Below are 17,207 nucleotides of genomic sequence, written 5' to 3' on the forward strand. Positions count from 1 at the left end.
TTTTTTTTTTTTTCAATAGTAAACTCCATATTACATATTCTGCTTTCCTTAATACTAATAAAATGGAATTGAGACTAGGGTAGTTGTTGAGTAGGCAAGTGGTCAATCATTAAGTTCTGATTTTTATTTTGAAACAGGATATGTGATACCTCCTCAAGTCTGCCTTAAACACACTCTAGCCTAGGCAGGCCTTAAACTTGACATTGTTTAGTTTCTGGAATTACAGACCTGTAAGACCAGGCCTGACTTAGTTGGTTAGCTCTGGGGGTAAAAACCAAAACTCTGAAAACCTACATGGTGTGTAAGGAAAAGCTCCTACTGCCATTGTTGGGTAGAAGTTCTGAAGGAACAAAAAGAATAATTTGAGTATAATTTTGGGTTTATAGTTTGGCTCCATCTTCTGGATGGACTCTTATATTATCTGGCTGGTCTGTCTTATGGGCCAGGTATACCTATTCCTCAGCAGTTGCGTGTTTCAGTTTTATTTTTATATTTCACACCACTATTACCTGAACCTAGGGCTTATAGATGCTAGGCTAGTGCTCTGCAATTGAACTGGTGGTGTTTTGCTTGTGTTTATTAGAGAAGGTTACATTATAGTGGGTATGTTGGCATTTTATCACCTCGTTTGCCGCTTTCACCTCAATTACATGCTGCTTTCTTTCATCTGATGCACTGTGTTCCTGGTTCCCTTCCTTCTGACTGTGTGAGCTGCACCAGTCTATTTGTCTTCTTCCTGTTTGGTCTCTTGTCTCACTTTGTTAGCTCAGCATCTCCTTTTTTTAAAAAAAGAAAAAGAAAAAAAGAAAAGGTACATGAACTGGTGGAGGTGGGGGTCGTTCTGTTCAGTGGTAGAGCCACTGAGATTCCCTATGCTCCAGCAAATAAGCCCACCCCACCCTCCCTAATCATGTAGACAATTCTAATTAAACTCAGTGTGTCACAAAACAGACAGAACAGCTTACTCACTGGGAGTGGGAGATAAGAGAGGGCAGTGGGGTGAAATGCCAGAGTGAGTGAATAACTAAGTGTACAGAAGTGGCTTTTGAGACCATGGTAACTAGGCAGTGTTATACCTGTAGTTTGGTATTTCTTGAGTCTGTGGCGGGCTTGTGTTGTAGCATTCATTCAGTTACTGCAATAGCTGCTTCGCTTGTGTAAGTGTCTCATCCATCGTCCTGGGCTTCCTGAGCTCTTGATAATTTCAGTTGTTAGGGTTGTAATTCTCGAGTATTTAACTCTCCCACTGTTGGTCTCGTGAGGGTGCCAGCCAGCAACATTACAGCCACAGACTTTGTAGGGACTCCAGAAAGTTCTCTGGGATAACCTTATTAATAAGAGTTAGTCTCCTGTGTGGTGGTTTTCTTTTGGCAATTCTTTTGAAAGGTTTGGTGATCCAGGCAAAACCAAAACACCCTTTATTGTGGTTAGTTTCATTCTAGTATTCATAAGTCTTCTATTTGTATTTATTTATTTTTTTTAGCTTTGATTGGAGGCAGAGCAAACTGACATTGGCCTCCAGTGTACTTCAGACATAGGTGGCATGGTGTCTGAGCTGAGAGATTGAGGACAGAAAGTTAAACTCAGGCTGTCTCCAAGCCAACCTGGGGAAGGCAGGGATCATGACAGCTCAAATCCATCACTTCTAACAAGTCTATTAGTATTCATTCATTCATTTATTCATTTTTTCTCTTTTCTCTTTATGTTCTTTATTTGAATTTCTTAGGCTAATTTTTTGGGGGAAATTTCATCTATTTTTAGTCTTTTAGATACTAATTTTAGTTTGAAGGTGTTATCTTTCTTCTCCTCTTTTTTGTGTCTTGAATATTTTTGTTTTGTTTTGTGTAGTCTTGGCTGTCCTAGGACTTGTTCTGTAGACCAGGCCTGCCTTGCCTGCCTCTGTCTTCCAAGGGTTAGGGTTAAAGGTGTGTACCACTGCCACCTGGCTGAATGTTCTTTTTCTTATAGTTTCCTGTAATTGTTTTATGTATATGTAAAATCATAACATCTCTTAAGAGCGTGTGCATGTGCGTGCGTGTGTAGGGGAGGGTGCTGTGAGAGAGCAAGCCTGCACATACTTCTCTGCCTGTTTCCTCTAAGATTGTTATTTTATTTTGAACTCGGGATAGCAGTTCCAGTAGCTTGAAGTAGGAGAAGAAATTGAGGAATTTAGTTTCTTTGATAATCAAGTTCCTTTTAACTTACCCCCTCTTTACTGCAGTTCTAAATGTACTGCCAGCTTGATCTGCATTGATTCAGTTACCATTTGGCTATTTGCATTCTCATGTCTCTGTTCTTTTTATACTAGTGTATTTTGATCACTTTGTACTATAGGCTAAAATAATTTAATAAATTTAAATCTGTGTGTGTGTGTGTGTGTGTGTGTGTGTGTGTGTAGACATGAGTACAGCTGACTACAGAAGCTAGAAGAGGGCTTTGAATCCCCTGAAGCTGGAATTACAGATGGTTGTAAACCACCCCACATGGGTGCTGGGTACCAAATTTCAGTGCTTTGGAAGGTAGTAAATACTCTTTAATTGCTGAAATACTCTTTAATTGCTGACCACCTCTTCAGCATTGTGAAGGTTGAGTATAAAGAGATAATAGACATGGAGACAGCACATTGCCCGATCATAACTACGTAGGTAAGACGTTTTCAGGAGGCTAGGCATGGTGGCTCATCCTTATAATTCCAGCATTCCAGAGGCTGAGGCAGGTACATTGCCACAGTAAGACCCTGTCTCAAACAAGAAACAACTACAAAAAGTGAAAACTCATAGTTTTCATGAGATGTGAGGTTGAAGTTCTCATTTTAAAAATCAAAGTGTGGTTTCTCTGGTGTTCACCTGTCATCATGGGCCTGTTGGGATGTTGGATTGGGGTGTGCACTTCTGTCTGTTGTAATAGTGTATCCTTCCTAACATGGCACTTGAAGAAGTGAAGGAAGAGGGAATGCAGAGCACCGGAGCTAGGCTGTCAGTCATGCTTTGTCCATTAGTTTACTACTGTGGTATTGAACTTGCTTTTACTCAAGTTTCTGCAGAAGGGAAGTGTTAATTTCAGTCATTGGAATGTAATGATCATGCAGGTAGTTGTTATATTAAGCAAGTCACCAGTTTCAATTTTTATTCTTCATGTATCCACACTTGGTGTGTGCCTGATTGATTGAGCTGGAAGAATTGGTAAAGAATTGAGGGCAGCTGGGCAGTGGTGGCGCACACCTTTAATCCCAGCACTTGGGAGGCAGAGGCAGGCGGATTTCTGAGTTCGAGGACAGCCTGGTCTACAGAGTGAGTTCCAGGACAGCCAAGGCTACACAGAGAAACCCTGTCTCGAAAAAAACCAAAAAAAAAAAAAAAAAAAAAACCAAAAAAAAAAAAAAAGAATTGAGGGCAGACAGAAGCTGTTGAGTTAAGGACTGTAATTTAGAGTAGAGGTTACGTCTCTACTCCTGTGGTAAGTTACTGAGATGTGAATGCTGATGATTTAGCTTCTGAGTTTAAATTTATTTTTCCTTATGATAAAATTGAAAGGACTAGTCAGACCACCCCAGAGCTTGGAATCTTGGTGCTTATGCCTCCTTTACTCATCTGCTGCCTTTTCCAAAATCATAGCACCTGAAGCTGCTGCTGACTAACTGTATATGACAGCTGTCCTTCACCTGCGTGCCAGACCGTTGGATTATCACTAAAACCCCTCTTTACTTTGCAGTTAAGGACATTGATGCTTATAGGGAGTTTTAATCACTTAAATCCCTGTTCTAAAGTTTCACACTACTAATTAAAATTAAAGGAACTGTCAAATAGGGACTACAACTGGATTTGGGCCATACACTCCCTCTATACACACTACATTTCTTCCTAGTCCCTCAGAAATAGGTAGATCTGGGATTGCATGTGATGTTATCAGGAACACTGTAGTAGTGAGGCCAGAGCTTGGGAAACAAAAGTTACTGCCGGGCAGTGGTGGCGGTAAGCCTTTAGACCCAGCACTTGGGAGGCAGAGGCAGGCGGATTTCTGAGTTCAAGGCCACAGAGTAAGTTCCAGGACAGCCAGGGCTACACAGAGAAACCCTGTCTTGAAAAAAAACAAAAAAAGAAACAAACAACAAAAAAAAGTTGTTAGATGTAGCATTGCTTACAACCACAGAATGATAGGTGAACAAATAACATCAGACTACAATTTAATTCTTTTTCTGTCTCTTTCAATCTTTAATGTGGTGCTTGACTTCAGTATCCATTATATTCCTCATTAATAGTTCAGCTCCATATTACATTCTAGCCATTCATTAATTTATCAAGGCAAAAAAATATACAGAATATGAGGTCAAAAGTATTAAAGCTGAAGAACAGAAAAGAAGGGAGCAGGGCTGCCTGTAGAGTGACTTCAGGGTGGCTTTTTGTTCTGGAGGGATAAAGTGATTCCTTCTACTGGATGGCTACCCAGAAGTATTAAGCAGACATGATGTGGAGAAGAGAGCAGGATGTATAATATTTCTTTCCTCTTTTCAAAATCATAACATACTCAGTACACTCTTCACACTACAGCAATACCTCAAATATTTGCAGAATAGAAAGCCATGTGTCTCAGGGTTTTACTGCTGTGAACACACATCATGACCAAGGCATGGCTGGTGGCTTACAGGTTCAGAGGTTCGGTCCATTATCATCAAGGTGAGAGCATGGCAGCATCCAGGCAGGCATGGTGCAGGAGGAGCGGAGAGTTCTACATCTTAATCTGAAGGCTGCCAAGAGGAGACTCACTTTCAGGCAGCTAGGATGCAGGTCTTAGAGCCCACTCCCACAATGACACACCTATTTCAACAAGGCCACACCTCCTTGGGCCAAGCATATACAAACCATCACACCATGAAACCATACAGTTAGTTTTGGTTTGTTTGTTTGTTTAAGAAGTTATAAGGAAGGGTGGAAAGGTGGCTTGTATAGACTGTTCTCTAGAGTACCCTGCATTCAGTTCCCAGTGTCCACATTGATACCATGTGTAACACCAACTCCAGGAGGGATCTGATGCTTCTAGCTTTGGTGGGCACTGCATTCATGTGCACATAACCCACATGTTTTGTTTTGTTTTTAAAGAGTATTAAAGTTTATAATTCTGGAACCATTCTAGATACAGGACATGGTCTGTAATAGAAATGCCTATAGGTTTGTCCCTGGTAAAGTATACATTCATTGTGGATTGACAGTGGAAGGAAGGCTTTGCGTCTATCTGTTCAGTGGTAGGTGCTGCAATACCCATCTGATGAGGAAGAAAAGAAGGTTTAGCTGGGCAGTGGTGGCGCACGCCTTTAATCCCAGCACTTGGGAGGCACAGGCAGGCGGATTTCTGAGTTCTAGGCTAGCCTGGTCTACAGAGTGAGTTCCAGGACAGCCAGGGCTACACAGAAACCCTGTCTCGAAAAACAAAAACAAAAAGAAAAAAAAAAAAGAAAAGAAGGTTCAGAAAATGTTACACACTCAGTATTACACAAAGTGAATGAGCTGGGTGCATATCCAGTGTGCATAACGTGGCTGTAGATATGAACTAAGCCCAGCATATCCCACATAGTAGTGAAAAACTTGTGTTGTTGATAGATGTCAGGTTTAGTGAAGCATATCTGGCACTCGGATGGTAGAGACTCATCTGACCTCTGCTACCTAATCTTTTTGAGGCCAGCTTTTTGAGACCTTGGCTCCAAAGAAAAGGTCACATACTATGAAAAATGTATGTGATTGATTTTAGTAGATATGTAATTACTGTAAAATGTAGTAAAGTTTCCAAATGTTTATTTCACATTTCAATAGCTTAACTTCCTGTAGACCATCACAAGTATGGCATTTGAACTGATGCTAGTTTTCTCTTCCCTTACTTGCCATTGGTATTTAATGTCTTTGATCTGCTAGTTAGTGCCTTCTACTGCTTACCCAACAACTGAGCTGTTCTTTTTTTAGCTTGACATCTGAGGCCTTAGTAGTTACTGCAGTATACCACCCAAATTCTAGTTTTGTAAATTACCACCGCTTTCAGGAACTTTGATTATGATCTTCTAGATTAAACACAGCACCATCCTACGGTTTTATTCTTTGTCTACCCTTGTGTAATACACTTATTATTTATTATTCTGTGGCCTTTCAAGGGCAGGCTGTCAATTAGGCTAAAAATGTGTTACATTATTTTGAGAGTAGTCATCTATTAAGTTAGCCTTTACTTTTGTCCATATGATTGACTTTACTTTAAAAAAAATTTTTTTCTTTCTTCTTTTAAATCTGGCACTTTTTTATGATTTACTTTTTAAACTTTATGTGCAGTGGTGTTTTGCCTCTGTGTATGTCTTTGTAAGGGTGTTGAATCTCCTGGAGCTGGAGTTACAGATGGTTGTGAGCTGCCGTGTGGGTGCTGGGAGTTGAATCTAGGCCCTGTGGAGGAGCAGCCAGTGCAGCGCTCTTTACCTTTGATTCGTCATCTCTCCGCCCTTGGGTACATTGGTTTTTGCGACAAGGTTTCACAGAATTGCACACTGATCTCAGAATGGCTGAGCAGCATAGGCTGGCTTGGAACAAGGCTTTCAGTTGGAGCTGTGAGCCACCATGAAGTTTGAAGTTTGTTTTTAAACATTATATAAATGTAGTACAGTTCTATCATCTGTATTCTGTAGGAAACAACTTTAAAAAAATAAGTTTGCATTTAGCTGCATGTTGTGGCATATAATTTTAATTCCAGTATGCGGGATACAGTAGTAGGCACATCTTCTTCCTGTCCAGCCAGGGCTACGCTGTCTCAAAATATAAAATTCAATAAAGGGCTGGAAAGATGATTTTTGTAGTTAGGAGCACTGAGAGCCCTGCCAGACAGCCTTGGTTTGGTTCTCTGCACCCACACTGCCATCTGTAATTTTAGTTCTAGGGGAATCTGATGCAGCTATTGTGCACATACATATGTGCAGGCAAAACACTCATACACATAAAGTAAATCTAAAACTTTAGATTGGATAATTTGTATCTCAATGCTAATTGTGGTTAAGTCTTTGCCTGATAACTGTTATCTGAATTGTCTTTAGACTTAAAAAATCTTAAAGATTTTAAAGGAATTAAGTATTAATCACTTAAATTCTTTACTATGTAATATTTGATTAATCGGTAGATCATGAGCTTAAGACAGAGGCTCAAGATTTTTTTCTCTCTGAAGAGTGAAGCTTTATTTTTGGAGGCTTTAGTATTTAAGACTTACACCTTATTCGTAATGCCATGACTTTTTCCCCTGAGATCTGACTTTCTTCTGGTTCTCTCTGAAAGCCAAGGGGACTCTTACTATATGGACTTGAGTTTCCCCAACACTGTGGCCCCAAGACTTTGTGTTCTCTGTAAACTGCCCAGAGTCACCATAGGACCAAGGATATTCTATGCATGGCTTTTTGTGGCTCACTTTTCTGCCATTCATTTTGTCTAGTGCATTGTTAGCAAGTCCATTGCTGCTGTTCCTCTCTTCAAAACCATGGAGCCCACGATTTGTCTGCACAGCACTGTGACTCTAAGCTAGTCAGGGAGAACATGCTGTTCAGTGATTATGCTCTATTTGAAGACTTAAATTGGCTGAGAACATGTTAAGAATGATTTTATTTATTAAGGGGTTGACTACATGTAAATTTTAGGGCCTTGGTTAGTCTATAAATGTTTACATTTATTCAGTATCTAAGTTCTTATTTATGGTTAAGAACCATGGCCTTTGGTAATCTAGTTGTGAGCAAAATCAAACATACTTAATGCCATATTATTTCTCTACATTTTCAATGTTTGTTTATGTCTATGAGGGTGGGTGAATGTCAAGAGAACTTGGAGAAGGAGCCTTCTACCAAATGGATACTGGGGATTGAAATCAGGCTCACAGACTTGACAGTGAACACTTGTACTTGCCAAACAATCTGACCAGCCTCGTCATTCATTGTTAAAATGTTGTCTGTCTCAGTGTGTTTGTTTATTGGGTATTCATTTGATGATGTGTGTACCCATACCTGTTTAACTCAGTCTCAAAGCTAGCTGGCCCATAAGCTTTTGGGTGGTTCTTCTGTCTCTTGTTTCTCATCTCATCTTAGAAATACTGGACTCAGCCAGGCAGTGGTGGCACATGCCTTTAATCCTAGCACTTGGGAGGCAGAGGCAGGCGGATTTCTGAGTCTACAGAGTGAGTTCCAGGACAGCCAGGGCTACACAGAGAAACCCTCCAAAAAAAAAAAAAAAAAAAAAAGATGTTTGCCATCATGTCTGGCTTTTATGTGAGTTCCAGGGATAGAACTTTGAACCCTGGGTTTAGGTTGTGGTACCTGGTCCCTGAATAATTTTTATGGGTGCAGAGAATAAAGCTTCTGAACATATTATAGGCTGCTTAAAATGTCTGCTTTAAATTGAGTAGCTAGCATTTCTAGTCTGAAGTCTTTTAGCATATACATCGCTTGTCATGGGCCAGTTTAAAGCTGATAGTTGGGCTGGAGTATGATTCAAGTGTTGTTTAAGACATAACAAGACAAGGGGTTAGGTTTGACGGCCAGAGCTGAAGAGTCTCAGACTGTTCTATGAGGACCCTGGTTCAATCCCCAGCTTTCACATGGCTGTAAATAGCAGCCTGTTCTGGCCTTTAGTAATATCATTGCACTCTGGGTATACATAGACTACAAGCAAAGCACTCAAACATGTAAGAATAAGTCTTTAAAAAGTTTTTTTTTAAATCTGATAACCAAATGTAGTTGTGTCTGGGGGGTTGTTTTTTTGCATTCTATGTGTTCTAGCCTTTGCTTTAGCTTCTAATGCCTTTCTTTGGCTGTTTGTTAAAGATCAGTTTACAGCAGGTTGAGGAAACAGCAGGGGGAAAGTGGCTCCTTTTCATAGTGTAGGTGACTATTACACTTTGCCTAAAAGAAGTTCAAGTCAGTGTCCACCTTCTTTCATAATTGCCTGTTGAATTCCAAACAGCTGTTCTTTCCAACAATGAGTCTGACATGAAGTTACCACGGACTTCTGTATTGCTGGCTTGATCACTTGAAAAACGACTTATCTTTCACCATTTCCATGTAGTTGTTAAACTCCTCTCTCCACTGTACCTCAGTAACGTAGAGTGCTTCTTTATTTTTGGTGGGCCTGGAAATAGAACACGCTGCTCCATGCATGCTGGACATGCTTTACTATTGACCTATGTCATCAGCCCTTATATAATGTTAACATCTGTTAAGAACTTTGGATCATTGAACTTTATGCATGCTCTTTGATTTTAAAAATGTGCAAATAAGATGGTGTACGTTTTATAAAATCATTTTTAAATTTGAGAAACTTTTGTCATGAAGCGATAGAGTAGCCTCATTCTCCTAGAGATAGTCTGTAGTTTGTCTTATGAAATCAACTGTTCTCAATCATTGGATCAGATTTGTTTATGGTATTGCTGTCATAGTTATATTTAAAAACTTAAAATCTTCCTTTATACTTTTTTCCATTAGGAAACCACCCCTACCACTAATCCCCCACCTGTGGAAGAGGAAAAGACAGAGTCTAGCCAGGAGGTTGCTAACCCAGAGCACTATATTAAACACCCTCTGCAGAACAGGTAAGCTTTCTGCTTAGTAGTTTCCTGACTTAGGCAATAAGGGTGTGGTGAACAAGATAGGTTTACAGAGAAAAGTTGGGTATGGCTGGTTTTAGATATGCTCAGTTGTCAGCCTGTAGAGGATTATTGTTCACGAAAAAGAATGCCTCTGAAGGATATAGTCGTGAACACAGGCCAGAGTGGAGGGCTCTGAAGGATATAGTCATGAACACAGGCCAGAGTGGAGGGCTGTAAAGGATATAGTCATGAACACAGGCCAGAGTGGAGGGCTGTAAAGGATATAGTCATGAACACAGGCCAGAGTGGAGGGCTCTGAAGGATATAGTCGTGAACACAGGCCAGAGTGGAGGGCTGTGGGGCCAGGGACATGGCTTACTCGAGGTTTCAAGTGTATGTCATAAAATACAGTCTCAATTTATCTTACCTTTTTTGGGTTACTTATTTTTTAGGTTTGTTTTTATGTGTATGGGTAGTGTTTGGCCTGCATCTTTGATTGTGCACTGTATGTGTACAGTGGCTGTGGAGGCCAGAGGAGAGCATTAGATCACCCGGACCTAGTTACAGATAATTGTGTGAACTACCATGTAGGTGTCGAATTGTATATGGGTTCTCTGAAAGTCTTTACAGCTGGTAATGTTAATTTACATTGTTCTGTAATGAGACCTATTTCATCTTTAAAGAAATATGCATCTTAGAGCCTGCTGTGGCAGCACATGCCTTTAATCCTAGCACTGAGAGGGGTGGTTTTTAATCCTAGCACTGAGAGAGGCGGCGGTGGTCTTTAAGTCCAGCCTGCTCTGTAAAGAGACTTCCAGGAAACCTCCCACTCCAATGTATTATATACAAATATATGTGTATAAACAGTGTAAAGGTTTCATGTGCCATAGCTGAAATTTGAGGTTACAGGACAAACCAAAGTTGGCTTTTACATGGGTTCTAGTTGTCCAAACTCAAAGTGACCAGGCCCCCACTGCGAGTGCTTTTGCCTGTCCTGTGCTGTTTTCTTGGTACCATTTTCATCTTTTAAACTAAAAATAGTTTATTAAATAAGTTGCTAGCACCACCCTGTCCAATCCTCAGCACCCCCTTTGACATCTCCTAATTTGACTACCTTAGGTATTCGTGTAAGTAGAAGCACGTGCATGTGTGTGGGGTATCACATAGCCTCATGTTCTTAGACTCTGTCCTTGTGTGTCAGATTTCCTCTTTAAGATTGGTTAATTTTCCATTGTATGTCAGTTCTACATGTTACACCATTTTCCTACTGATGGACACTTCTACTCTCTGGCTGGTAAATAATTCAGCTATAAATATGGGTAAACTACTGTTTATGTACTCCCTTTTATTTTCAGGTGGGCACTCTGGTTTTTTAAAAATGATAAAAGCAAAACTTGGCAAGCAAACCTTCGATTGATCTCTAAGTTTGATACTGTTGAAGACTTTTGGGCGTAAGTAACTTTAAGATACTTATACTTTTAAGTTGTATAATTTTTTTTTTTATCTTACATCATTCACAAAATGAAGACGAATATCTTCAGAGATGTTTGAATTGGTAATTAGGCTTTATTTTACATTGTTGAGTACATACAAAATCCCTATGTTTGATCTCTAGCACCCTTACAAACAGAAAGCATAGAACCTCATTCATTAGTCAGCTTTTAGGTTTGGTTACTGTGTATTCCTGGTCTTCCCGTGAGAATCCTCTTTCATTGTCCTAGAATTTTTTGATAGCCTTTTAATTCTCTGTCTCCTGTGTAGTCACCTACATATATTTATGTCATAACTGGATGCTAGAGAGCCTTATTAAATAAACATCCCCATTTCTGCAGACAGCTTTTAGTATAATATCTGGAATTTCCCTGCTCAGGATATCAAAAGGTGAAGCTCATTAAAATTAACTTTCAGAGCTACAAACTCAAAGGAATATCAAGACAATGATAGTGTCTGTAATCTTAGTTCATTAATTTTATTGTAATTTATCAAACGGTAATCAAAATGTTTTTAAGGTTTGGATTTTAGTTTAGGAAGAAGTTAACTTGGATCATAAACTTTTCAAGACTTACAAATTGAATATAAACTGAAAGTTTTTTTTCGAGAAGTGTGTTTGTTTGAGACAGGATGTAGCTGAGTTTTTGAGGATGTCCTAACATTCTAGACCTTGGGATCCCCTACTGCCTTTACCTGCCAAGGCATAGCAGATAAACACTGCTCATGCCTTAGATGTTTTGAGATTGTTTATCTTAAAACAGTAGTTTTTGTTTTCTGAGGATCAAATTTAGGACCTTGAACATGATAGACAAGTGCTGTACCATTGAGGTGCATCCTAGCTCATCCACAGTTGAATTGTCTCAATTTTTTTTAGAGAACATACAGGGGAAATACTGTTTGAGAATATGAGAGGCAAAAGTGGAAGAGTTTAGAGTTACCTCAAAGTTACTATTCTGAGTGTTTATATCAGGCTCATAGATGCTGAGTTTAGCGACTAACATTTTCATATAACTCTGAGTCTGTTTTGCTCACACAAAAGAATAGATTGTAGCCATTAAATTCCTAGCCGTGTAGTTTTTTTAAGGGCACAGTCAGTATTCAGTGTGCTTCCAGTGCCTGTGCTGATACTTGTCTGCAGCAGATATTTGGTATTCATTGCATCATTGAGAAAGGCAGCATATAGGATATATAAAACTGCTGAATTCACTTTTTTCTAAGAACATTCTGTGTTTTTTTGTTTCTGTTTTTTCTTTTTTTAGTGGAACAAGTATATTTTAGCTCTTCTAATTAATAGAAGTTGCTGTCTAATTAAATTGGAGTTCTTGAAAGGATCAAGTGGTTTTTGTACTTTTTTTTGTTATTTTTGTTTTTTTGAGACAGGGTTTCTCTGTATAGCCCTGGCTGTCCTGGAACTCACTCTGTAGACCAGGCTGGTCTCAAACTCAGAAATCCTCCTGCCTCTGTCTCCCAAGTGCTGGGATTAAAGGCATATGCCAACACTGCCCGGCTAAAATTTATTTATTTATTATATGTAAGTACATTGTAGCTGTCATCAGACAGCCCAGAAGAGGGCGTCAGATCTCGTTTTGGATGGTTGTGAGCCACCATGTGGTTGCTGGGGTTTGAACTCAGGACCTTCACAAGAGCAGTCAGTGCTCTTAACTGCTGAGCCATCTCGCCAGCCCTTTTTTTTTCCTAAGATTTACTTATTATATATAAGTACACTAGCTGTCTTCAGAAACCCCAGAAGAGGGCATCAGATCTCATTAAGGATGGTTGTAAGCCACCATGTGGTTGCTGGGATTTGAACTCAGGACCTTTGGAAGAGTAGTCAGTGCTCTTAACCACTGAGCCATCTCTCCAGCCTCTACTGCAAGACTTTTGAATAACTCTGAAGCCTTCTTTAAACATAAAAAGTTCTCTAGTTTCTTAATAAGGAAAAAGAAAGGGCTTGAATCCCAAGTCCACTCACATGTGCATTTAGACTGCATTCTTGGCTTTTACCTGCTTATAGAAGCCTGGTTCCAGGTTTCCTAGTGTAACAAAACTTCCCAATCTCTCAGTTCCGGTTCCCAGTGCTTTTGCTTACACTTCTTGATTTCTCATTCCTTTCTAGAAGATTTTATAGAAAATATTCTTTAGTCCATTTGCTTTAGTCTCCATGTAACCTTAAGATCCTTAAGGTTGGACAATGGTGGTGCATGCCTTTAGACCCAGCACTTGGGAGGCAGAGGCAGGCGGATTTCTGAGTTTGAGGCCAGCCTGGTCTACAGAGTGAGTTCCAGGACAGCCAGGGCTACACAGAGAAACCCTGTCTCAAAAAAAAAAAAAAAAAAGATCCTTAAGGTTCACAGTTTGGGAACAGTCAGTCATTAGATACTTACACTGTCGTATTCGAGGAGGATGAGACTGTGTAGTGTGGTAAGAAAGATGTAGACTTCCTTTTTAAAATTGTCTGAAACAGTTCTGACAAAGTTAAAGTCAGCACAGGAGAACATGCCTCATATAATGTCATTCAAGGTTTGTAACTAAGCTAAGCTCTGCTGTCTGTTAGAGGTGGGCAAATGCGGTTACAATGTGTTTTACAGCCCCTTTGCCTTTAAGAAGTGTGTATCAACTACCTCAAACCATTCCATGGTTTAAGTATTTGGGAAATAGCTCATACCTGTTGGTATGCCTGTGCCTGAGCACCCCTTGCTTGGGTGCTGACTGATAGGAGAACCACTGCTGGGTCTGCATTTGGACACTCGCAGAGGTGATAATGTTGATTGACTGGGCCTTACAGTCCTGATGGGTGCACATGGCTGCATTGAGTTAACAAATGTATTTTTGTTAGGATAGTCATTTGAGATAGTTGTTTGTATTAGTTTACATTATAAATTTCTTTGAATGTAATCATTATTTAGACCTGTTTTGTCCATTTCAGAAATTAACTACAGAGTCAACAAAAGAAAAACAAATCTACATACTTTTGTTTTTTCGTATTTTCCAAATGTGTGTGTGTGTGAGCACCCAAACCCTGCATTACATATTATGTTTTTAATTATTATTTTCTTTTACCTAGTCTATACAACCATATCCAGTTGTCTAGTAATTTAATGCCTGGCTGTGACTACTCACTTTTTAAGGTATGCCTAATCAATGATTGTTTATATTTATTACAGGACCAGACCATTCAGGTATTTGTAAAAACTGGCCACAAATTCAGGCAGTTGGCTTTACCAGGCTTGAGTACAGTGCTCTGTGGTATGACTTAGTTACTCATGGGAACATCCTGGGATTGACTTTGAGCCTTGCTAATTCTGTGCAGCCCTTCCTGGATATACTTGAATAGACTGACTTGGTCAGCTAATTTTAAACCCATGAGATATTTATAAACAGACCTTTGTCAGGTGCTAGGGTAGGACATTAGCTAGCTTGTATGACGTAGTTTTAGCGAAGCATCTTCAAGGCCTCTGCTTGGGAACCTTCAGAACCTTGAGGTGACATGAAGCCTTGCAGCTGGAGAGTACAGTGAGGAGGTGGGGCACTTGTGCAGTTGCATGCCTCTGGCATGTAGTTCTTGTGTGTTTAAAAGTTGTGCCAATGGCAGGGGTACAGGGAACGGAAGGAAAGTTGTCAGCGTTGCTTGCTAATTCTAATGTTGTCTCTCAGAGTAAGGAGCAGTGCTGTCTAATGCTGTGCTCTCATCCTGCAGGACGGCATTGAGCCTATGTGGGAAGATGAGAAGAACAAGCGAGGAGGACGGTGGCTGATTACACTGAACAAGCAGCAGAGACGGAGTGACCTTGATCGCTTCTGGCTAGAGACAGTAAGACTTTAGGGTGGATTCAAGGCACAGCTCTAAAGAAGCATACCCTAAAACCAGGACGAGATGGAAATTAGTCCAGGCCTTGTGCAAAGATGGCATGTAAACTCCTGAAGCATTTGGGTTTTGGACATGCCTGGAAAGGTGGCTAGGGAAAATAAGCCAGATTTAGGAAGAAAAATATGGCGTGTCTTCTCTCATGTGCAACTTGGGTTTTAAATACATATGTGTGTTTGTTACATAATCTATAGTTGTAGGACAGTAAAGACATGTACTAGGAAATAGAAGATGTCCCAGACGGGATATGACAGTGAAGCAATGTGGAGGTCAGGATCAGATGTAGGGAGGGGAGTGTGTGAGAACAAGCTAGAAGAGCACAAGTCTGGGGATGCCGTGAGGAAACCCACAGCTTTAGACTTACCTGAAAGTACCATAGAATGCAAATACATTTACAAATATGAAGGGAGGTTCTTAGTGTGTTTAGGTGTGACCTTCTTGTTGAATAACAGTCCCCAGCCCTTGCTCTTTAAGGACAAGGTTTTACTACCTAGCTAGACTGGTGTTGCAGCTCAGGATCCTGCTGCCTCCAACCTTTTGATTGCTGGCATGTGCTGTTTGACAAATAATTTTATCCATCCTGTGTGTATCATATACATGTGAGTCCAGTGAATGATTTCTTTCATTCTACAATTCAGATAAAAAGTGATTGACTAACTAGGTGCAGTGGTGCAGTACTTTAATCCCAGCACTTGGGAGGCAGAGGCAAGTGGATCTGAGTTCAAGGCCAGCCTGATCTATAGAGAGTTCCAAGCCAGCCAGGGATACACAGAGAAACCCTGTCTCAAAAGAATATATATATAAATAAATAGAATACAAAGTGAATGACATTAACTTTACCTCTACAGTCAGATCTCCCTTTTTATTTCATTAATCAAAAATAAGGATTTTATATTTTGTGATTAATATAGAGTTTGCAACCCATTTATAGCGTTGCTGTAATTAAAAATTATGAAAATTTGAAATTAATGAAGCAAGTAATAAAATTATTGGTTAATATTATTTAAAACTAAATGTGTTATACTTTAACACTTTGGTTTTATGAGCTACACTAACTATGAAATTATAGCCATTTTCTGTGGTCAAGTTCTAGATCATAATTTTGGGAACGAAGTTCATAGTTAATGCTTTTTTATTTTTTTAAAACCACTTAGACTCAGTACCGATTTACAGTTAGCACTTATTAAGTGAATAAGTACTTACATGGATTAGTAACATATTAAAGCAAAGATTTAATCATGCTTTTGGAGGAGAGTATGAATAAATATCATTTTGGAATGCCATAGGACAGTGGTTCTCAGCCTTTTTAATGCTGCAACCCCTTAAAACAGTTCTTCATGTTGTGGTGACCCTCAACCATAAAATTATTTTTATTACTCCTTCATAACATAAATTTTGCTACTGTTATGAATTGTAATATAAATATCTGTTTCCTAGGTAGCCCCTTTAAAGGACCTTCTAATCCCCAAAGGGGTTACGACCTATAGGTTGGGTGCTGCTGCCATAGGAAAAAGGACATTTCAGTTTTGTAGGTTGAAAAAAAGTGTGATGGATTTAGTTCTAGTTCCTCAGTGTATTTAATGCCACGGAACTCTACTTTGAAACTGTTAGAAAATGGCAGTTGATGGGAGCATAAATATATTTCAGTCATTGAGATAATTGTCAACAAACTAAGCATCTTAGCAGATGGATATTAATGTGATCACTTTTGTGTGTGCCTAATTTGCAGAAAGAGTTAAAATAATTGTTTTGTTTTGTTTTTAAGCCAATGGAAAAAACAATGTAAACAAGTAAAATGCAGACATTTTTAAAAATTGGTTCTTGGGGCTGGAGATATAGCTCAGTGGTGGAGAGCACTGGCTGCTCCTGAGCAAAGGAGATGATTAATGTTCAGTTCTCAGCACCCACATGGCAGCTCACAACTGTCTGTAATTCCAGTTCTGGGGGATCTGACACCTCATACAGACATACATTCAGGCAGAATACCAATATACGTTAAAATAAATACATTGGGTTTTTTTGTTGTTACTGTTTTTATCAGTTCTTAAACTGATCTGTGATTCTGCAGGTGAGGGTGCTTGCTTCCAAGCCTCAGTCCCTGAGGTTAATTCTCAGAACCCACAGGGCCAGAGGGGCGAGCCCACTGCTGCAGGTTGTCCTCTTACTGCATTGATTTGTCATAGCATGTGTGTCCTGCCTCGGTTCACAACAAAACAGCAGCAACAACAAAACTGGGGCAAATCTTACTCGTTTGCTTTCTTTTCTG

The 17,207-nt window shown here is 39.7% G+C and overlaps 1 protein-coding gene across 2 annotated transcripts in view; it reads left to right on the plus strand.

Moving 5' to 3' along the window:
* Eif4e (eukaryotic translation initiation factor 4E) overlaps window positions 1-17,207 on the plus strand; it is a 33,032-nt gene that overhangs the window by 12,260 nt on the left and 3,565 nt on the right. For both annotated transcript variants that reach the window (XM_031375651.1, XM_031375650.1), the window contains 4 exons: window positions 9,482-9,588; window positions 10,941-11,036; window positions 14,141-14,204; window positions 14,774-14,887. In XM_031375651.1, coding sequence (XP_031231511.1) covers window positions 9,482-9,588; window positions 10,941-11,036; window positions 14,141-14,204; window positions 14,774-14,887 — 381 coding nt within the window. The remainder of the gene's footprint in view (window positions 1-9,481; window positions 9,589-10,940; window positions 11,037-14,140; window positions 14,205-14,773; window positions 14,888-17,207) is intronic.

The sequence above is a fragment of the Mastomys coucha genome, unplaced genomic scaffold (assembly GCF_008632895.1).
Source record: "Mastomys coucha isolate ucsf_1 unplaced genomic scaffold, UCSF_Mcou_1 pScaffold16, whole genome shotgun sequence".
Taxonomy (NCBI): Eukaryota; Metazoa; Chordata; class Mammalia; order Rodentia; family Muridae; genus Mastomys; species Mastomys coucha.